This window comes from Struthio camelus, chromosome 5 (assembly GCF_040807025.1).
Source record: "Struthio camelus isolate bStrCam1 chromosome 5, bStrCam1.hap1, whole genome shotgun sequence".
NCBI lineage: Eukaryota > Metazoa > Chordata > Aves > Struthioniformes > Struthionidae > Struthio > Struthio camelus.
The window spans coordinates 39,452,750-39,474,931 of record NC_090946.1 but is presented as its reverse complement, the minus strand read 5'-3'; the positions used below and the strand labels follow the sequence as shown (position 1 = coordinate 39,474,931).

Here is a 22,182-nt window from a genome sequence, read left to right as displayed (position 1 = left end):
ACCAGCAATAAAGCACGCCGCGCAAGGCTCCTGCCGAGTCCGGGCTCTTTCGCGCCGCCGTGGCCCCTCGGGGCCGGGGCCGGGGCCGGGGCCGGCTAAGGGCGCCGCCGGCCCGCCTCTCCCGCAGCCGCTCCCCGCGGAGGCGGCGCCGGAGGCTCCGCCCCCCGCCGCGCTCGCACCGCCCCCCGCCGCGCTGCGCGGCTGCGGCTCCCGCGCAAGCGCGCGTCGCGGCGGGCGCAGTGGCGCCTGCCCCCCGCCCGCGCAGCTCTTGGCACGGCGCCCCCCGGCGGCAGCGGGGCGGCGCCGCGGCTGCCAGACACGAGAGAGCAGCCTCTAACCCCCCCCCCCCCCCCCAAGACTCAACTGCGGTGAGGCTAAAGGCCCCCACAGCACAAACCAGCCCCGAGAGGCAGCCCCGGCACGGCCTGAGCTGGGGGCAGGGTACGAGCCTGGCGCCGACTCTGTGCGAGCCAGGTGCGAGGCGGGAACCTGACCCTGGAACGAAGGTTGCTGGCTACACGGCTCTGACCACAGACAGCATGCACAACAAATAGTCCCAGCCTCTGGTTTCACTACTACAGCTGTTTTGCATCTGTAGAGGGCTCAGCCCTTTCTCCTTTGATAACAGCTTACTGTCCCATCAACAGCCTGGGCTCAGAAGAGATCAAAAGGGGCCCCCTTAAAACAGAACAGGAGCAGGAGAACCAACATGAACAAGATTTAAAGATACAGTTCTCACAGGAACAACCCTCCCCCACCTCAGAGCCAAGTTGGAGGTTGTTTCATCACAGTCTGAGGTGAAAAAAAGTGTATGTATAAGATGGCTGAGCAATAAAAGAACCAGAGGCCCCATAACTTTACGGTGCTTCTCTACCTAAAGCCCAGGCCTAAGTCTTGGTCTTTTCTGGCCATGATATGATCAGAAGCTGGGGGGGGGAAGCTTTGTTTCGTTTGTTCTCCAGCATCTCTCTTTGCTGGTTTACAAGACAGTAAAAAGGATTATTCCATGGTACAAGGCCAACCCCACAAATACAAGGAAATCCCTCTTTTGCCATGCTCACTGGAATTGCTCCAGTTGAAGACAGCTTCTTACCAATAATGTTAACTGCTACAGCAGCCCGCATGAAAACAGGCAGTATGAGCACTGAGCAGAACACAAGGCCACAGTCATATCCATGGAGACCAGGTAACACAGTGTCCAGAAAAAAAAAATGCCATTCCTGTTCCCCTCTGTCACTTGGTGAGCTCAAGTATGGACCAAGAAGGGCAGAAGCACCAAGGAGGGCAGCCACAGGAATTCCTGTCCTACTGTTCATAGCAATGACATTAATCCTGTAAGAAGGCCTGTCTCCACTGGCTAACAGATAGCAGTGGGTTTGAGGGCACACTGAATTTTAATACAGAGTGGAATCCAGAGATATTTGGAAAGCAGTCTGGGCACAGCCATCTCCTGACCCTTTCTGCTTACCTTCCCCCCTTCCCACCCACCCCAGACAAACTAGGACAATCCTGCAGTTTACTCCAGGCAATCAAAGGTGGCATCAGCGCCTCTTGCTGGCTTCCCTGTGAGCTGCAGTCCCTGGATCATCAATATGAGCCATAACGATCCTGGGGAGGAAACACACCAAGACACTATGCTACAACACTTCATGCAAACTCCACAGACACGGACAAGGTCTTGGGGTGTTTGGGACTGGAAGACAACTAAAAGGGAAGTAGCCAGCACAAGGCTACCTAAAGACAGACACCATGCAAAGGCAGGAGGTAAAACAGTCCCAGCTTAGTGAGTTTTGCCCAAGATTTGCTGTGGGAAAAGGCATTATCTGAAGTAACCAGGTGTTCTGTCCACCAGGAGAGTAAGGTTGGCCAAGGAGTTCACTGACCACCTGGAACTGCTCTGCTGCTATAGTGTAGCTATCAGCTACAAAAGGCAGGTCCTTACACGGGAACTGGCTTTCTGTGCCTATTGGGAAGACAGTGATAATCCTGACGGAAGCCAGGATGTGGTGAGAGTCCCTAAGTGTGACCGTAGCCTCTCTGAAGGTGCCACAGTGTCACCTCACCTGGAGCGAGTTCATCACCCCGTTGGCTAGGACAGCCATCTTGCCAGCAACTGATTTCACTCCTTGCTTGAACTGTGCGATGTCGGCTGCAGGCAGGACGTTCCCAATTGACACACCACCTACAAGAGCCAGCAGGAACGAGTTTGGAGCTTCTGCAGTTCCAGAGAGCACCCTGGCCCCCTCCAGGCTAAGGGCTCTAAAGCTGCCCCATGACTCTCCACTGACCCGCTCCCTCCCTGCTCTGAGCACTAACCTACCTGAGTGCATATTCTCAGTGTCCCCAAACAAGTCTGCAGAACTGATGGCACTGCTACCTGAGAGCTGCTGCAGTCGAGATCTGGCTTCATACTGCAGTGGAAGGAAAGCAGAACAAGAAAAAAAAAAGTTACAAAGGAAGGGAACAAAGCAGGACCCGAGCAAACCGGAAGGGATGAGGACAGAGCTGTACCAACTTAAGCACTGCAGGACATGCCTACCTCAGCATCTGCCTCTCGTCCAAAGAACATATCTGAAGAGATGGCCTTGGCCCCTGCAAACTTCTGCCGTGCTTCATTTGATTCCACAACTGATGCCCTGCTCTCTGTCTCCCGCCTATTGGTGGGTCTGAGGTAACAAGACAGGAGACATGTCACAGTAAAGAAACAGGCTTCTCTCTCTCAGATCCCATTTGATTAAAGGAAAGCTACAAAGCCTCAAGTGCTAGCCACTGTCATGGTTCCCTGTTCCCCCCCCCTCCATCAGAACAACCAGCACTTGATGACTGCGAAGGCTTTAATCAGACTTTGAGACACAACAGGGAAAGAAGTACCCAAGCCCTTTTTACTGAAGGCCCCTTTCCTTGGGCTAGAAAATTACTCCCATCAGTACATAGTCCTGCTGTCAACTTGACTTGCACATGCAAGTAATCTTCTGTAGCACAAGACTCGGATCCAGTCATAATACAGTAACATCTCAGTAACATCTTTTCCTATAGCTCCCAGACCTACCCCTTTGTCCCACACCCAAGGTACAGTGACACTGGAAGGCACTTTACCTCTCTGAAACTGGTCGAATACTGGAAATGGTCACTTCAGGTTCCTCCTCTTTGTCAATACCCCACGAGGAGTCCGTTTCCCATCGTGACCCAAAGGCATCTCCCAATGAGAAGGGATTATCTTTATACCTAGGTACCAAAGAGAGGTAACTCAGGCCAGACATTAAATTCAGAAATAAGCCAAAGGCTACACTGAAGCTTAGTCTTACTTGGGGGGTCCAGATGTGAAGCCTCCAGCGTCTTCAAACAAATCCAATTGGGAGCGGGAAGATTTTGCAGCCAGCGGTGTCTCCTGCTCAATTACTTGCATCTCCGACATCACTGAGTGTGAGACGGAACTAGCACAACAAACAGGCAATCAGGGCTGACAGCGTCCAGCCGCTAAAACCAGCCTGCCTCAAAACTGAATCTGGCTTTCACAGACAGCGCAGGTGCCACAAGTCTCTAGGGAGAGTCATGGGACACAAGCCCCCTTCACTGCATGTCTAGCCTAATCTGATTCCCTCAGAAGTCTTGAGCTACTTTCTTAAGGCAGGTATTTTGCAGGGGGACAGCTGTCAGCAGCAGGGCTCTAGGGCTGGAGCCGGACAGGTCACATGCATCTTCAGAAAGGCTCAAATGCAGACTAGAACCTCTGAACAAAGCACCCATTCCTTCCAGGGCCTGAAACGTTTTTAGACATAGTCCAACATACAAACACCCGAAATCAGATGTTTATTTGTTACAATGCCTTCAGGAACCTAATCCAGAGCAGAGTGCTTTCAGGGCACCTCTGTCTATGCTACACCATCCAGAGCCAAGTACCTTCTAGACACCAAGCCCATGCCTAGCCTCTCGGCTTGTTCACGTTTCTTCCCTTCGAGGTTCTGAAGTTTCTTCTCCTCCTTCTTCCGATCAAGCTGTAGTTCCTGATAAGCCATTCGCATTGAGGTGACACTAATGGAAAGAACTGCAGTAGGTATTGGCTCGTATCCCTCTGCCCCCCCTCCCCCGTTCTCATCCTGTGGAGGTTCAAGGAGGAAAATAACCCTGACCACCATCAAGCACTAGTTTTCCCAATAGCCAAGCAAAAAATCCTTGCATAAAAGCTACTACTCGTCTTCCCATCTCACCTCATACCTCCACTGGGATTCTGCTCTTTTTGTGCAGACCATGATTTCCTTACTGCCAGCATTCCCCCCAGCCAGGGACAGAGGAATAAACAGGTCCCCACCCAGATCAGCCTTTAGCATTTTCAGTCCTGCCTCAAGGTCAACAGAAAAGCAAGATACTTCTATATCTGCTCTTCTAAGACTCTTCCAAAGATGTTAATTTGAATAAAACGTGGCAATGTAACTTGTGCCTAGCTGTAAGGACCATTTCTGCTTCAGGTTACCACTCATCCTATCATGCAGGATCTTCTGTGCTCAGATTAGCTGGTCTCACAGTGAATAGCACCAACCTCTTGTTACTTCTACCTTATGTAGGCAAGGTATTCAGCCCAAACAAGGCACTTACATGGACTCCTCCGCTTGTTTCCTGGACTCTGCTGCCTGCTGCTCCCTCAGCTGCTCTGCTACCTGGGCTTGCCGCTCAATCTCACTGAAGCTCTGGCTGCTCACTTTCTGGGCTCCAAGACCCTTTTTTGCACCCAACTTAAAAAAAACAAACAAACAAGTGTGAGTTCTTCATCCCACTGTTTAGAGTAAAATAAGACCAGCAGTCTGAATCCTGTGCCTCGCTGCACTGATCAGCCCTTCTTCAGTCAGCCTGTTTAGTTATAAGCTACAGGCCCAGTAGGGCCTGCAGCAGAGGATGGAAGAACATACAGGACTTAACCAGCCAGTGACCAGTTCTAAGAGATTAGCCACATGGACTCTTGATCATAAGCATAATGATCCAAAGCCTAATTATTTTTGTCCCTTAACGTACAAGCTATCTTTCAAAAGAAGCAATGAGATACCATTTGGGGAAGGGAGAGAGCTCTGGTCATCTCATAGGCAACTTGATTAATGGGAAAAAGCAAGGGGCCAGGGAAAGGCAAGCACAAATATATGAAATATGATCTGCCTCCTCTCTGCAAAACAAGAGCTCAGACATACCCCTTTCTTGGCAGCTCCTGGCTTCTTCTTTCCAATGAGGGAGGATTTAAGTTCTGTGAGAGGAAAGCAGCAGCATGTAAGCAGGAGCGAATTAATTTCAAGAAGGCAACATAAGTTAGCAACCCACACAAACAGCCACCACAGCCCAGATGATACAGAGTCAAGGGCACACCATGCAGCTTCACAACACCAGCCTAGGTGACTTGACCAAGCCAAGAAAGCAGCACTGAGAGGAGTGAGAAGCTCCACAGTTGCAAGCTGGTGGCCTAGAGAAGCAAGTCCATCCCTGGAGAAACTTGTAAATAAACTAAGTGCTTCTAACAGTTCCTCCAAATGTCACACTGCTAGTGTCCCTATCCAGTAAAGGTTATGAAAACTAGCAAAAGACTTGATTTGTTCCATACATAAATCCAGGAAAATGTCATGTCAGGGTATATGAAGGTCAGTGTTCCTTATCAGTGCCTTAGGGACAAAGAAGAACTGTAAAATCAGGTTTACACGCTCAGAAGAACTGCAAGATGGACATAAAGTCCAGCGAGCCAGACACAACAGGTTCCCCTGCCACCTTCCACCAGGAACCTGTCCCTCTGAGGGCATAAAGCACACCATGCTGGTAAAAACAGCCAAGTCCACCCAAGTAGCAGATGTCTAGGCAAAACTGTAAAAACAAAGCAAGCATAAAGTGGCATTGCCCAGGTCACGTTTCCAGCTTCCAATGTTATATAGCTCTGAGCTTCTTTTGTGGACAAAAAGTCCAACAAGGGTGACTAAAGTGGAGAATTACTTTCTGCGCCCATGTAGATTTCAGCAACCCATACTTTAGGTCATCTTCAACAGCCTTTTCTATGTCTTTTCTAGTTTTACCATCTACTTTTGAAATAGGGAGCGCAAAATCTTCACACTATTCAAAACACAGGCAGTGTTTTCAGCTCACCATTCCTAGCACTTGCTTTTTTGATCACTCAAGAGATGTTTTTAATAGGAATTACAACAATAAGCTCTCTTTCTAGAGAAGCAATAGGTGGTTTAGAACCCAATGTGATATATGTTAACTTCAGCTCATTCTCTCCTTCCAAGCACAGGAAGCTAATGTTAGAGTTGAAGGCAGAGTCACAAAAGGGGCAGACAGAGTTGTCACAAACAGCCAGCGCAGGCCAGCTGATAGCCAGTTACCTCTGGCAGGAGCAGGCCCTTGTGTTGACAGACACATGGACAGGTCTAAAGAAGAGACATAAAACATCGGGCATGGAATAGATGCTTGAGGATGCAGGCTTTCCACCCAGGATGAACACACTGTGGGCCAGGAGCACGCTCTAGCTAAACAGAGAAACTCCATCTAGATGCTCCATGCCTAGATGGTAATGGTGGGGAACAATCCCTATTAATGAGCAAGCTAAAAATTCCTTTGCCTCCAAGCTTCCTACGAAGTCAGCCACATGGCCCTGAGTAGCCAAGTTCTAGATATTTAAATACCAAGTTCTGTCCAAGCCGCAAAATGAAAACAAGGTAATGGAAATGAGACGGCTTTGAACTTGATCATCCAAAGGAGCTGGAAACCTCCAATGAACTGAACCAAATGTGCGGTTGGGTTTTTGGGTCTAGAAGATTCTCAATACTGACACCACAGGAAGCTAAGCTCCTTTAGATATTCTGAAGATAGGCTCATCAGTCCCAGCTCCACTGAGCTTACTGAACAGTGAGTATAAGAGCAAGACTGATCTAAGAGTTATCAAAGAGTCTCACTTACCTAGAGGAGCTTTAGGAGATGTGCTCAACAGGTCAGTTGACGGGCCTTGACTAGAATCTGTGGGCACAAAGACAGGAGAGAAATTCAGCAGAGAAAGATTCTCACCTGCATTCCCCAGTTGCTCTACACCTCTTCAACAACCTCTGTCCCCCAAAAAGGCAAGCTGCAACTTCTGAAACATAACTATTCTCTGTCTCCACAAAGCAAGTTATTCCCACTGCAGCGTCCTAAACGTGTTAAAGAAAGTTAACGCTTAGCAGAGGAACGCATAAAGCTGTTTCAAGCTCCTATACTCTTGGAATCTTTGTAATTCATATCTAGAAACAGTATTCTGTTCTACATTCATCTTCTTTATACATTATTATTTCTGGACCTACCTATTACAAGGGATAGCACAGAAGAGTGTTTAAACGAAGAATTATATTAAGTCTGCAATAGAGAAGCAGGGCAGCTAACCCCCAAAACAAAGACTGTTTCATGCACATTTCAGGAAAAGCAGAGAAATGACTTCTTAATCCTCAATAGAGCAGTGTTCTCAGAAGTCCCCACTAATTGAATTCAACAGCCTCATTACAGTGCATAGGGCTTCCACTCCTGATCCAAGCCTGAAGCATGGGAAACGTTCATCCCTTCCAACGCTGGTGCAGAAGAGTATTCTGCTGGAAATGAAGTCAGGTTCTTGGAAAAATCATTCAGCAGGAAACTCACTTGACACTTCATTGCCTTCTGATGATCTTGCTGTTTTTTCCATCTCCAGGGAAGACTGTGCAAGATTCTGACTGGAATCTGCTACATCCCAGGTCCTGGAAGACTGTAAGGAGACACTCATTCCAATGACTTGCAGGGGGATGAATGAACTAGAGTAGTCCTACACTTACTTCAAGTTTAGTGATCTGTATTCAGTTTTACGCCAAAGAGAACATGATCCAAATTCCAGATTACACCTTCTTTGAAGGCAGAGACAACTTATTCACGTTCCCTCAGACAAAAACTACAAAGGAACAAAAATTAAAGGAAAATGGAATCTAAGCTAAATGGAAGGCTAGGAGAAAAGACAGCATCACTCAAAGAGCTGTGCTATCAGAGTTGGCTACTGTGGGGACTTCCCATGTTAAAGCGATGAGCTTAACTCTGGGAGAAAAAGCCTGAATGAGTTTCCTTTGAAAAATATAACCTTGGCTTCTGTTGTCTTTACTACCAGCCAGTTCTCGTGTTACTCTGTTCACTTGTGAGAGTACCTCTACCATTGTATAAGCAGTTGCCCAAATCCACTTTACCAGGGTCCATGCACTGAAAAGCTGACTAAACCAAAAGTTTGAAGTAACAGCCAGTCCTCGTTTTAACTGTCCAAAGAGACCAAGTATTTAAGGAGCAGGCAGAGCATTTTCCAGGGAATAGCTGGTTGGCATCACTATCCCTTGAAGATAAAAACGATCTCAAAGACAGAGAATCATTATATGCGTATTACTGGCTCCACGCGGGAGCACTTAAGTATGTGCCTATATCTCAGGCTAGTGACCGAATCTTAGTTCTTCCCTATTGCTAGTGAAAGGACACGCAATTTACTATCCTTCCAAATCAAGTGGGACTGCACCTCTCATCTCTCCAGGCTCCTGGATGGACTGCTGTCTATTTGAGAGCTATTAAGGCTGCCTGGTTTAAACAGCTGTTCTCACCTGTGTGTGCTCCGTGAAGAAGTCAGCATCGCTCTTGTCAGGGGAATGCCCAGGGGCTCCACTCAGTCCATCTATTAGCAGCTGAAAAGAAAAGAGGAAAGGAGATATCCTGCAAGACTCAGCACCCAGCACTACACGTCTGTAACAGTACAGAGTTGCCCAGACTTACATCGGTGCCATACTTGGCCATAGCAGCACTTGCCAGCTGCTGGATCTTCTCCCTGTACATCTGGGCAGCTCGACTATTATACTTCGCATTGGCGTCTGTGGTAGTGCAGCCATGCTGACGGAAGAAAGCAGTCTGAAAAAGAGAAAAATATTCAGTCTCCTGCCTGCTGTATCAAACTCAAGCAAGCATCAAACATAAAACAACCTGAACTCAACAGAAAAAGGAAACTTCCCAGAGACAGAGGATATAACACTAAGCGTGGGGCATGACCCATTCATTGATCAGCTCAGCTTTCACCAGGAACTCACTTTATGGGCCTCAAAGGGCTGAGAAAACAATCCCTGTCCATCACAGGGAGATGCTTCTGAGTCACAGGGCTGAGCATGAACTTTCAAACTGATTAATATTACTAACTCCTTTCATTTAAGAGGACTATGTTTCTCATTTAAATGAGATATAAGGAAGTGACAGCTCTGCATATCAGAAGTACATTCATAAAGGTCACAGGCTGACTTCTAAGTACAGCTGACAGATGTCTCTCCTCATTACGCATCTCCAAAAAAAGAAGGGGCAGTCAATACCCTTTGGGACCAGGAAAGCCTCACAAAGGACAGGGCCAAGAACCAGAGGATGCCACTTAGCAAGGAGTAAAGCGAGCAAAATGCCTACAGAGGCTCCTCACCGCATTGGCATTGCTGCCCACTTGCATACATCTCAGCTGGAACCAGTTCCAATTAGAATCCAGCTCTGTAGACCTGTGCAAGAACAAATTATTTCCATTAATAACATGCAGACATCCCAAATGCAAAAGCATGCTCTCGGCTAGTATGGCAAAGCATGCCACTGCTCTTCCATCAGAGTAGAAGAGGTAAAGTTAACATCTCAGTAATTCCTTTGTTTCTTTTTCCCGTAATTAATTAAGTTGAACTTTTTAAGTTATCAAAAATCAGCTTGAGCTTCATACCAGAACATAATGTCAAAACATAATGTCAAAATTAAAAGGGTCTCTCACTGGCATTGCTTCTTAAGAGAATGAGGCTTGAGCTAGGAAAGCAAAACCAGCAGCTTTCATTCCACGGGTGCTCTCACCACAACATGAAAAACTCATATTTAGCCTATCCCAGTAACGGCAGCAGAACACAGTATAAAACAACCGAGAAAATGATAACATAAAGTCATATGACAAAACATGCCTCACACCAGTTACTCAACTTATCTCTGAGCAAGTAAAGACCAAAGTCCTCCTACCTAAGATACAAACACTTACAAGTACTCCAACTAAGAAAACATAAGCTCAAAATCCAAGACTACCTTACCCAGTAGACTGATACAGAAAAAGCTTCCTTTGTTTAGCATTACAAGAAAAAACTTTCCCATTGCTTTACCACAGAGATTCATGCACCACACACTCTCCTTCCACCTTCCACAAACGGGAACCCAAATAACACTTCTGCAGGATCTGTGAAAGTAACACTTTGATGTTCTACTGGCTATTCCACTGGGTGCTTTGGAAACTCCGCCTTGAAAAGGCTGAGTCATCTAAAACTTGTTTTGAGCAAGCCAAGCAAAACCCAAAGCGATTGCATCGGTGATGCGCCTTCCCTTTAGCTGAATCCCCGTGTGCTCCCACCACGCCGGCACAGTTGCCCCGGGCCTACCCGGCGCTGACCACAGGCCGCAGCCTGTTCCCCCGCCGCTGCCCGCCCGCTCTCCTCCCGGGCCGTACGCACCTGATGAAGCTGAGGTGCACGCCCAAAGACCTGTGGGCTCCCGAGCAGTCGATGCAGAGGAAGACCCCGTAGGTGATGCTGGCCCAGCTCGGGTTCTTGGCGCCGCAGTCGAAGCAAGACTACAGTCAAAACAGAACGACACCCGGCGTTGAGGCGGCGGCTCTGCCGCTCCTCCGCCCGCTCGGGCCCAGGGCTCAAACCTGCCGCCCCTCGGCGCCCCCCTCCCCGGCCGCCTCCCTCTGCCGCTTTCCGGCCCCCGCCGCGCTGAAGGAGCCTCTGCTGCCGCGCCGCCCGCCGGGTCGGGCCCAGCCCGCGCCGCCGGGAAGCGAGGCCGCCTGGCGCCGCCCCGCTACCTTGTTCGCCGGCGCAGCGCGGAGACGCTTGAAGAGAGTCTGGATCTCCGTTTTGCTGGGCTCCGCCGCCATGATCTCTCCTTCCCAGAGGCCACTGCGGCGACGGGTCCCGGCCAGGCCCAATCAGCGCCGGCGGCGGGGGCGGAGCTGAGTACGGGTTCCGGCTGAGGCCAAATCTGCCCGCGGACGGGTCCCCGCTAGGGTCAGCCCGCACCTACCTCGCCGCCGTGACAGCTGGGGCCCAGCGGCCTCGGGAGGGGTCGCGGCGGCGCCCGAGGACCGCTCCGCTGCTCACCACCCCGACCGCGGCACCGGGCCGGGGCTGCCCGGCGGGCCGGGGGCCGGGGATCGCGGATCGGGGATCGGGGTCCGGCCCGGGCCGGCCCGGCCTCCCCAGGCGCCCCGGGGGTGCGGAGGGCAGAGCCCGAAGGAGGCAACTCCGTAGCACCAGCTGTTCGCAGAAAGAAGCAGCGAAATGCTCTAATGCCTGGGCGAGACAGCTTTCAGTGAGCTGGAAAGTGGAAACTAGCAAAGGAAAAGGCTTTTCCACAGATGCGTAAGGCACACCCTGGGCGTTCACTGCCCGGGGAACGCAGGACCCGTGATCACAGCAAGAGTCATGAAGTCTTGGGATGTGTAGATGCGGTCAGGCACAATGGGAGTTGTTGGACAAAAAGAAACCCCCCAAAAGCTGGTTGAGCAGGGGTATTACATGGTGTATTCTGGGAATCAGTGAAGCTCTAAGACTTGATGTGGGAGGCAGATTGCCCTGCAGTAGGAAGATGAGAGCCTTCTGGCTAACGCATCTGGTTGCAGCTACTCGGAGACAAGTTTCTGAACTGGGCAATGAAGTTCTGGGTCTGATCCAGTCTAGCAGGGGGCATTCTTGGCAGCAGACCGGCCTTAAGTAGACCCTGGTGTCTGTTGCTCTTACGCTGCCTCCACAGTTGTTCCTGTAGGCCTGTCCCTGGGACTATACAGAAACTGTTTTGGGGAATCAGCTCAGGTAGTAGTTACTGTTAGCTTTTTCTCCTGGCTATTTTTAACCAAGTTCCCTGATCCCATCCATGGGACAGCTGTCCTAGCAGTCCCACCAGCGGAGCCAAAGCCAGATGGAGGGACAGAGAGGGAGTGCGTAGCAGCAGGGTGGAGGCTGCCTAAGCTGCCTCTTGCAATGGAGAGGAGCTGGTTCTGGTGGTGAATGTGCATTGGGAGTGGTACTGCTCATGCTGGCTTAAGCAGTCTCACCCTAAATTGCTTGCTCCTGCCTTGGCACTATCTGTTGTGCTGTGGCCTGGTGGTGGCCCTGTGCTCTGCTGGATTTATTCTGACCAGGTCCATGCCGAGTGTGTGATGGAGATGCTGCACAGTGATTAGGAGCAACCAGGCTCTGTGCTGACATTGCTGCCAAACAGCTTGTGAGAAGGAAACGATGCATGCCCAGAAGGAGCCAAGGCAGCCTCAGAGATCACTGAGTTCAGTGCCATGCTTTGTCTCTGTGTATCTGTGCCAGAAGACACCAGGAGGTGTTAGTGCAGGCTCCTGTCCTCTGTGGGGGCAAACAGTTGATGCTCACCTCGCGGTGTCCTAGGAAGAAGTGCTTGCATACAGCAGGGTTACTCAAGCCTCTCTACCTCAGCTGGATCCTTTGCAGGCTTTCTAGCCCATGCTGTTTGCTCCAAGTCCTGGCAAAGCTGCTGATCCTGTCCTTCAGTATTCAATAAAAGCAGCAGGAAGAGCATGCTGCTGGTATGAGGAACAGTCAGCCTCTTTTTGTTGCCTTTGTCAGTACAGGAAAGACCTCCTGCTGCTGACTGTTCCCTGCGAGCCAGTGCTGTCGCTGTACAGTTCTTGCCATTTCCTGCATCTGTTTCTTTTGCATCTCATGTGCTTTGCTGCTGAGTTTCTGAGCTCCAAGCTGGTAGCCTGCTCTTTGGCCCCTGGCCTCCATGTCAATCTGCCTCACATCTGACAGCTGCCTCCTTCCTCCTGACTGCTGAGACAGCAGATCCTGAGCCAGCTCAAGCCTCCTAAACAGAGATCTCCTTGTTGTTTGTTACCCACCTCTGTCAGGATGTGATAGTCCCCAACATCATCCAGGACATGAAGGAAGGCCAGTGAAGGTGACCAGGCTTGTTCTGGGCATCTGCTATACCACTGGGGACACTTTTTCAGTATAGAAGTTGCGTTGTCTGAGGGTGTGAGGTTACTGTGGAAGGACAATTGGCAAAGAGGAAACCTGAGGGCCTTGTGCAGGAAGCAGGGGAGGGGAGCAGCCAGACAACAGCTGGAGAGCCTCAGGAGTGCAGTGCTGTGGTGAGGGTAAAACCTGCCCTGCATTTGTGTATCTGAGCTGAGGGGGAGAGAAGGTGCAGTTTACAGACATTAGCTAACCCTCCCCCCATGTTATCCCCTGGGCATAGTCAGTAACGCTGGGAGAGTTTGCCCAGGACTGTGGGACAGCCTGGCTGTTTCCAGACGTGGAAGGAGCAGGAATGGCCACAGACAGAGGGGAGGAGAATCAGTTAGAAAATGTTCTTCCCCCTCAGTAGAGCAAGGGATGGGCTCTCAGCAGGCAGGCTGCTTTCACTGTCTATGTATAAGAAGTGTATAAGAAAATGTTGCAGATTTCCTATGATTTCAGGTATCATAGAGAAAACTGTTTTCCTCTAACTGCATTAGTTTTTTTTTGTCAGCTCAACAAGCTGCTCTGCATTCCTGTAAGGCCGTATATTCACTAGGTTTCGGGCAAGGGAAGTAGCTGGCTGAGGGTTGCGGGGGACCAGCCTGCTGGTGTGTCAGATCTTGTGTAATGGGTAGCTGCACCCCAAGGAAGAAGTGTAACACCAAGGCAGTCATGCCACGCTCAGACTCCACGCAATGCTTCCAGCAAGGTCTAAGATAAACAGCTAATACACTGTGTGGCCAGTGACTATTTTGATAAGGTTTACAATGTACGCAATTTTACTGCAGTCTTATAAATGTGACTTGGAGAAAGGCCAGCAAAGGTAGAAGGAACGCACAAATTAAGGAACACAACGGATGGGTAATTCGAGAGATACTGAGGAGCGGTCCTGGTTGACTTGAGCCAATTAAAGGTTGTGCGGTAGCCAAAAGGCAGGTCCTGTCGTCCCCAGCTGCACATGCTGTCCCTTGCACCTGCTCTGGCAACCGGGCAGCTGCAGGCTGTCACGTCCTTAGCCCCACTGTAATGCTGTCACTGATCGCTGAGGCCATCTCCCCCTGCCTGTGCAGTCACTAACGCAAGCAAGGGAAGGGGCAGAAAAGTGTGGTGAGGAGAAGAGAGGACTGTCCCTTTCAGTTGTCTCAGCCAATGTTGCTGGGCTGCCAGGCAAAGCCTGCTGGGTTACTCGAGAGTGGGGCCAGGGAATGAGCGTGCTGCTCCTCACTGCCTGCAGCATCTCCAATCCCGAGGGAGACCAGGACAAGACATAAAGCCATTCCCTGCCTGCTGAGTCCTTGCAATTTTCTTGAGCGCTAGAGAGGGGAAAAACAGCTCAGGAGTTGGTGGGACTGTGTTCACTGAGCTGCTAAAGCAGCTGAGAAAGAATCTAATTCTTAGGTGAGTGTACGTGCTTGTGTATACATATATGTCTTTATGCTTTTCTTTTGTAATAGCTTCCAATATTATAATCAAATGTTTATCTTCAAACATTGTCTGGTAACGTCACCTCAGGCCTAGCAGGTGCTGGGGACTCAGGAAGCTTTGGGGGCACCTCATCCCCCAGGGTGAGCTGGCAGCAAGTTTTATACCCTGCTGTAATGGTCAGCTTGGAGATGGGTGGTGTTACAGGTGTCCCTGCTGGAAGCAGGCTGTTTCAGCAGGTGACAGTCACTACGAGTAACAAGAAAGATGTGAAATGGCCTTCAAGTAGTAGTCATCATACCACACGGAAGCAAGGTGGAGAGACTGGGCGGTGAGCAGGCACTGAGCTGTCTCAGCATGAACAAAATCCTTTTTCCACCAGTGAGGGGCAGTGCTGAAGGAAGCTGGGAAAGCAGAACGAAAGCGCTGCTCGTCTCCCATGCTGCTCTGTCATGGTGGCTGAGCTGCAGCCTTGCTCCTCTGACAGGTCTCATGGCTTGGAGCTGCCTCGTCCCCTGAGTGCAGCCAGCTCAGCTGGGCTGGGATGGCAAGGGTAGCTCTAGGCTCAGGGGAGAAGAGCAGGAAGGCCGACAGAGCTGGGGCTCTCCTCCTGCCTCAGCCAATTATTTTGGCTGCCACAGGAGGGGTTGCTTCTGTACCTACCTGCTCACCCAAAGATGCACCGTTCCATGTATGATCATGTATTTATTCATCCTGGACTTACTGTACTGGGAATGACCTAGTTTTCTCCCACACAGAAGTCATCCAGGGAGGAAGAACCCCCTTAGCTCCTTGAAAGCTGTGGACAGCAGCAGCTGAGGCCAGCAAGGCTAATTCACCAGCAGGCATCACTGCCATCCTAGCTAACACGGTAGGTAGAAATGGAAATGGCAGCAGTGCTGACTCTCCCACCAAAGGTCCGGAGGACACCATCCTCTCAGATAGCTCAAGAGGCCAAACCAGCAGCCAGCAAAGGAGCTTGTTTTCTTCACAAATGTTGTCAAGGAGGAGGTCAAACTCCCTGAAGAAAAGGTACTACTTTTGAGAATTATAGTTCATGTTGGTCTTGGGTGTCAGGGTTGGCTCAGCTGCCAGCCTGCCTGGGACAGACCACGTGGGAGTATATAGAGATTTGGTGCTTTCTGTGGTTTTGAACTTCTCTTTACTGAAGCATTTTAAATTTGGAATTAAATAAGCTAAAAATCAAGTGACCTGTGTGGGGAAAAAGGAGAAGTGGAAAAGAGGAAGATGGCGATACTATAGTGAGGGAAATATCTCCTTTTCCAGACCAGATCCATAGGGCTGTTCTGGAGCTTCTTGAGTCCCTGGGCACTGCCTCCTTCCCAGGCACAGGCACTAACTTGCTTGAGGTCAGAGCCAGCAGGGATCTCCTCCTATCAAATAAGGCTCCTCCAAGTTTTCCAGTGGACATGTAATTTTTATGTTTCCTGCAGATCCTCACTGTCAGGAGTTTTCTGAACTGAACCCCTCTATTCTAGGGACTAGTTGCTGCAGCTCCCCCAAGAAGAGTAAGAAACATGCCTAAAGCAGAAGACAGTGACCCTTGAAAGCAGGACAGACAGCGCTAAAGGAAGGACAAGGTAAGCAAGGAAAGATGAGAAATCCATTGACTGAGTGAAACTCTTGAAAATGTACATTTATCATAGAGTGCAGGCACCACATGAAGGATTCGAGAGTAGAGTGAATAGGTAGTAGTGCTTCAGCTCTGCAGGTGGCCACAATGGGTACTGGCAGTGCAGGGCCACTAGTGAGATGAACATAGATAGGACTGTGGATTCTTTAGGAGCTGGTTGGACAGAACTTGTGCGGGGGAGCCTGGAGAAAAAGTTGAGAGAAAGGGCCAGTGTGATCGCAGCTGGAGGCAGTGATTATTTTGGTGCCAGCTTGCTGCTGAAAGCAGGAACAATAGGGACTTGGGAAGGGAAGTGCAAGTTCAGGACCTGCAAGAAGAATTCCAAGCTAGTGGAATACAAAGGAAACACCAAATGGAGGAGGAGGGGATGGCAGAAACTATAAGTAGCTGGACCTAGTGAAGGTGCCGAGACTGAAGAGGAAGGGCTATGGGCCCCCATGGTAAGGCGTAAGAGGTGCCAGCCACTGCACCGCTAGTGGAGAAATAAAGTCTCAAGCTCAGCTGTAAACCGCTTTGAGAGACTGAGGAACCAGGAACCTTTGCAAGCAGTTTTGCTAGAGCAGGAAAAACAGAAGGACAGAGCCAGGAAAAGTGATGCAGAAAAAGCTGAAAGCAGCTGAAGGGGTGAATGGGCCTGAAATCTGGTTTGAAAAGGTTCACCGGAACCATGCTGTTTAGCCAAGACGTTACAACAGAAAACCAGATGATCGCTTCTAGCTGTAAAGTCTACCCTCTTGCCCCTTGCTCTCCCCCCGACAAGAATTTGTTCACCTTGTCCAGAAACACGCTCCCATGTTCATATTGTTTTTTTTGGATCTTCTAAGAACATAGGTAGCTTGGTAAACAGTTTTACTCCCCCAAATTTTCCAGTTCCTTTCTGGCCTGGAACTGGGTGGCACTGTGGTACAACACTCAGTTGCAAAGCTTTATTTTTTTTTCTCCACTATGTGAAAGGTCCCTCTGAAGACACTCTTTGTGCCACGTAGCCTTCCGATTCCTGCTTGTTTTACACAGTGTACTCTGCCATGCTCTAGCAGGTATTTTCCAACCACACTTCCATGGGCCACGCTGGAATTTGTGACAGTGCCTTTTGGCTCAGGTTCAGCACCAGGACCACTGTGGAGCAGCCCTGCAGCCAGGCTCTATGCAGCTACCCAAGAGCAATCACCCACCTGGCCGCATGGAGCATTTAAGCCTATTTTCCAGCTTTGCTCACAAACAGAGGGGAAGTCTGCACATGAGCATACTGCAGAAGCTCTAGAAACGTAAACGAAGCAGCTTCCGGTGAGGCACAGCCTGCACTTCAGTCAGGGAGAACATGCCCAAAGTAGCAGAGCTGAGTGCCCCACAGCTGTGGCCTTGCGTTAGATCTGCAAACAGGGCAGGAGCAAAGAACGTCCAGGACAGCTTGTAACGGGGCCTGCACAGGATTGCTACATACTTGCACCTGCCTCAGCTCTTCCTGCCAAGCAAACCAGCCACAACAAGGATGCAGGGGGCGGGGAAGTAGGATGGAAGGTAAACTGAAGCACCAATGGCCACAAGCTGCACGCAAGGCTGTGGGAGCACCCCAACAGTTATATGCCAACCACAGATCTCAGCTGCCATCCCAGCACAGCTGGCTTGTGGGCTCTGCAGGCTCTAAGGTGCAGATTCTGCCTGTGGGGCAGAAATGATATTAATGGGTTGAGCAAGCTCAGCTTCTGCTTTGGGGAAGTGGGAGTGATCTGCCATAGAGAATCTTCAACTTCCTTCTCCTAGAAAATTCATAGTCAACAGGAAGTCCACACTTTGGGTAATACTTTAGGAACTCTTTTCCAGGAAGATGTCAGAACCAAATTAATTATCTGCCAGCCACAGATTTACAGCTGTTCTGCAAGGAGTGGCTTTATTTATTAAAAAATAGAAGATGACTAGATAATGTTTTTACTGTTTCCCCATCAGGCCTAGACACACTTATGTTTTTACAGAAGCAATGGGGGAAGAAGAGGCTTTGCAGGCCTTTTGGAATTCAGGAACAGCAATTAGTTCACGTGTGTGTATCTGTCTCTGTTCATATGCAAAACAAGACTTTTAGCATGGCACGGCTTCTGTGAAAACCTAAGCCTCCAGGCAGAGCTGTTTCTCTAATATAAGAGTGTTAGATGTGTTCTCCACCCCCCTCCCCCCCCCCCCCCCAGCAGGTTCTTCACTATACAGGCTCTTTTACTTATCCATTTGTTTTTGGGTAGCCAGGACTGTGTCATGCCAAAATCCATGAGGTACGGTCCCATTGAGCAATTTTTCATTCTTGATACGTTGTATCCTGTCTGTTACTTCAGCTGTTGACACCTTAGATGAATTCTGATGTGCAAACATTCATTTAGGGGACTTGCTCACAAGCTGCAGTATGGAATTTCTGATGTGCAAACATTCATTTAGGGGACTTGCTCACAAGCTGCAGTATGTTTTAAATGTCACTGTTTCTGGAAACCTTCAAGCAGCCCATTATGACCAGGTGGTCATGTTTTCCTAGGACAAACAAGTCTGCTCAGACTTTGTCCTCTAGAATTCTAGGTTGTTTGTACTGGAATCAGAGGTCTCATCTGCTGGGCATTTCAGTCCTCATAGCAAGTTCTGGCTTCACCTAACTTCATCCCTAATTATAGCCTAACCAGAACTCGGTGCTTCTGAGAAGACAAATTGAAGCCAAGCCTCCATGTTGCCCTCCATATCTCCCTTCTAGTTTTTTTTGTTGACTATACATGAAAGGCTAATATTAAAGTTTGAAATATCCAGTCTAGAAAAGTAAATTTCTCTGATCATTACAACATGCATCTCAGGTCATTTTATCCTTGACTGTTTTTACCCCTGTTATCTCACAAGCCTGGCAGACACACTGGCTTCCCATTCATGTGTATTAGAACAAAGCAGCAACAAATCATCCAGTTGTGGGTCAGCAAGTGGAACACATGTTATTACGGTGCAACGCTGCTGATACTTTGCCTGGCTATAGTACTGAAAGTAGCGACTAGACCTTTAAATGAATCCCCAAGTGCTCATACACTGACATCTCTTTAATTGCATAGTATAAGCTTAAATGTTACTTCAAATATTGGGCCTGGCATGATAGGTAAATTCAAAAGTGATTCCAGGTATTTTTAATCTGTCCAAATATTTAACTTTCACTTAGATCTTGGCATTAACTGCCTTTTGGGAACACTTCCTCCTTCTCTGAGGAGCGACATTACTGATTCAGAACAAAATGCTTCAGCTGTGTTCTTGCGGTTTTCACTCCTCTACATATTTGTGGAGCGCACTGTTAGGGATGCTTTTGAGCAAGACATTTCAGTGGCTGATGCATTTCTGCACTCTCACAAGACAGCTAAATAGCATCAGTCTCAAATCTTTTCCATGGAAGACTGCATTTCAATGCATCCAATGTGCTGTAAAAGGTTAACTCCTGCCCTCTCTGGCAGGTATGTAACAAGATGTTTGTGGTACATTTTAATCTCCTAAAAGGAAACAGCATTCAAATCTGCACATCCCTCCCTCCTTTTCAGTCTTCCCCTGTTAAACATCCATTTTGGTTCATTAGCTGCTGTTGCAGTCTGCAACCATTCTAATCTCAAATACTCATGTATGGCTTTAGACTCCTGTTTGGAAAAAGGGTGATACAAAAAAAGGTCTGAAGCAGTTAGCTCCGGTGCCATTGTCTGAGGCTTGACTGAGTTTTCTGAGTCTGACTGAAGTTCCTCACACATGCTAACCCAGTATAAGAATTTCACTAGAGAAAGCTACTACAAACTCAGTGCATCTCAACACAATAGTTTCAACCAGATATAGTAAGTAGCCAGTTTTTAACCTACTGAGTTTTTATACCATACATACTGTATTTTCCTTTTCATTTTTTCAAGCTCCTGAGCTCATCCTGTATGAACATGCCCATCACTCAGACCTTTGACATATCCTCATGTTTGAGTACTCAGAGCTCTAAGATCAGGACCCCACCTTGTCTCAGCAGCCTCAGAGGCTTTCAAGGGCAGAATGAGGGGCCAGATTGATGTTTTATAGGTCTTCCCTGCTTGAAAGGCACTTAGGAGCAACTGGGCATGAGTACACCTGAAGAGATTCAGGGCCAGAAGAAAGGTGACCCTCTACAGCTAGTGCTGCACAGCCAGCAGGTACCTTCCACGCTCCATTACCCGTCACTGCTCTGCAAAGCAGGAAGTATGCTTCTATTGTGAGTAAGTCAGGAACCTGGGGGAGAAGGAAGAGGAGTGTCTTTGCTGGGTGCAGACTGTTCAGTTTCCCTTACATGGACAAGAAAGAGCTACTAACTAGCTAGAAGCATCAGAAAACCCAACACCTAATGATGCATTCAGGGGTCCCAAGCAGAACAACACTGGAATGTGGCTGCCACTGTGAATACTAGCCTTTACTGTGCATCAAGCCCTCTTCTAGCTCAGGGAAGGTTGTGTCAACTCCTGATCTGCTAACAGACAGTTCTGTTCGCAACTCATTAGCTTAAGTAGCCATAGTACCCAAGATGGAAATCTTTCTTCTGTCCCCAAACCATGCTACCCTTCATTCCGTGGTGTCTTCCAAATTACTTTGTGAGTAGTGGGAAGGGAAATCCAATCCACTATCTCAGCTGACTCATTACAGGGGGGCCAACAAGCCTGTAGGTGAAAGACACTGAAGACATCTGAAAAATCTGGGCAAATCCACACAGATTTCTGTCAGTTAACTTGATTGAAGTGGGGGAGAAGCAGCAATACTAGAGGTTCCCCATTGCCCTGCACATGCAAAGTTCCTTGAACAGGAAGGCTGGGGGCAGGGCAGACCCCACCACCCTATGGATGAACGGGCACTGAAGCCAAGAAAATTTCCTTGGTTTGTTTTAAAGTCTTATGTGCCACATACCTCCTTTCACTGAGCGTGGGCCAAGAGGATCCGTTTCCTTCTGCACCCTTACACTCCTATAGTGCTCACAGGCAGAGAAGTCTTTACTCATCCTTGCTTATTTATTAGAAAAGCCCTACAGGTCTAGGCATTTAAAATGAAGCATTGATTACATGGAACAGGTGCCCTCAGTCAGAGTCCAGAAGTTGCTGCACGTACTGCAAAGGTGGATTGGGGCCAGCAGTGACCCAGTGACCTCAGCAGGAGATGCTGGTATGGGTGTGAGACACTAACAGGGCAGTAGCAATCATGATCCAACCTTTTCAACATAGTTAGCAGGATAGAGTCCAACCTGGCCAGTGAGTAGTCGGCCCTTGCACCAGCCCTGCTCATCTTCCTCACTGATCTTCATTAGTTCTTCACCTAAGAGTAAAAACAGTTATTAGGAAGCAGCCTTGGAAAAGGTAGTGTGGCCTTCTTTGTCAGAAGGGCTCAAAACCAAAAACCATAGAGATAAATAGACAGTTCATGTCTGAATAGCTACACTTTTCCCTGTAGCACCCTAACTATCATACCGTACAGTTTAATTAAAGCCCGAGTTACCTCTTCGGTATCTATGCTCAGTACCATCCACTAGATCAGGGAACTTGGAGACCTTCACTGCTGCTGCTCAACATCAGAAAGCTTTGCTCCCGATATTTCTCCCTGCTTTCCTCCCCAGAGAGGAAAATGTTTTTAAGCCAGAGGGATCAGAAGGCTCTTGGACATTTCTCTTTCTCAGTAGTATCTAGTTCTACCTATGTCTTCTGCAGCAAGTGGGAAGGACTTGTAAGAGGTTGCTAAGCTCTAGCTGTTAGGATCCAAGATGACTATTCCATGATGGACTCTCTGGCTTGGCCAGAAAGGCATGGAATCAGCTCATTTCTCAGACAGTGACCAGGAAAGGCTCTCAACCTCCCCAGTTCTATTTTGAGAAAAGGCAGGAAGGTCCCCTTCCCATCAGTGCAAAGTCATACATCTGCCAGAGAGGGAGATCTGGCTGCATCAGCAGGTCAGACGCACACTGGTAGCAGCTGAGTGACAAAGTCGTTTGCTGTCTAGCTTAAGCCCTATCCGTGCATGCTGGTCAGAGCAGATTCAGAGGCGATGGCTAGAGCTAATCAGTCATGCCTCTATTTAACTATT

At 48.9% G+C, this 22,182-nt stretch overlaps 2 protein-coding genes and 1 long non-coding RNA gene across 20 annotated transcripts in view; 1 reads left to right on the top strand and 2 right to left on the bottom strand.

Moving 5' to 3' along the window:
* Window positions 1-706: 706 nt before the first annotated feature.
* ARFGAP2 (ARF GTPase activating protein 2) lies at window positions 707-11,000 on the bottom strand. The gene is made up of 16 exons (XM_068945754.1): window positions 10,853-11,000; window positions 10,500-10,618; window positions 9,452-9,524; window positions 8,770-8,901; window positions 8,601-8,681; window positions 7,633-7,735; window positions 6,925-6,981; window positions 5,178-5,230; window positions 4,594-4,730; window positions 3,901-4,032; window positions 3,306-3,434; window positions 3,097-3,225; window positions 2,540-2,666; window positions 2,321-2,411; window positions 2,064-2,182; window positions 707-1,608 (listed from the first exon to the last, which is right to left on the bottom strand). Exons 1-16 carry the CDS (start codon window positions 10,922-10,924, stop codon window positions 1,588-1,590), a joined length of 1,575 nt encoding a protein of 524 aa, XP_068801855.1. The 5' UTR covers window positions 10,925-11,000; the 3' UTR covers window positions 707-1,587.
* Window positions 11,001-11,124: 124 nt separating this feature from the next.
* Window positions 11,125-22,182, top strand: part of LOC138067471 (uncharacterized) — an 11,951-nt gene continuing 893 nt past the window's right edge. Inside the window, exons 1-3 of the long non-coding RNA XR_011141455.1 lie at window positions 11,125-14,435; window positions 15,218-15,330; window positions 15,959-16,060. This is a non-coding gene — a long non-coding RNA (uncharacterized lncRNA). The remainder of the gene's footprint in view (window positions 14,436-15,217; window positions 15,331-15,958; window positions 16,061-22,182) is intronic.
* PACSIN3 (protein kinase C and casein kinase substrate in neurons 3) overlaps window positions 17,828-22,182 on the bottom strand; it is a 25,328-nt gene continuing 20,973 nt past the window's right edge. For 11 of the 18 annotated variants that reach the window (XM_068945761.1, XM_009682755.2, XM_068945755.1 and 8 more), the window contains one exon: window positions 17,829-21,420. In XM_068945761.1, the coding sequence (XP_068801862.1) occupies window positions 21,305-21,420 (116 nt within the window). In that variant the 3' untranslated portion in view covers window positions 17,829-21,304. Of the gene's footprint in view, window positions 21,421-22,182 lie in introns of all 18 variants that reach the window. The other 7 variants (XM_068945767.1, XM_068945768.1, XM_068945764.1 and 4 more) reach the window with 1 other exon arrangement.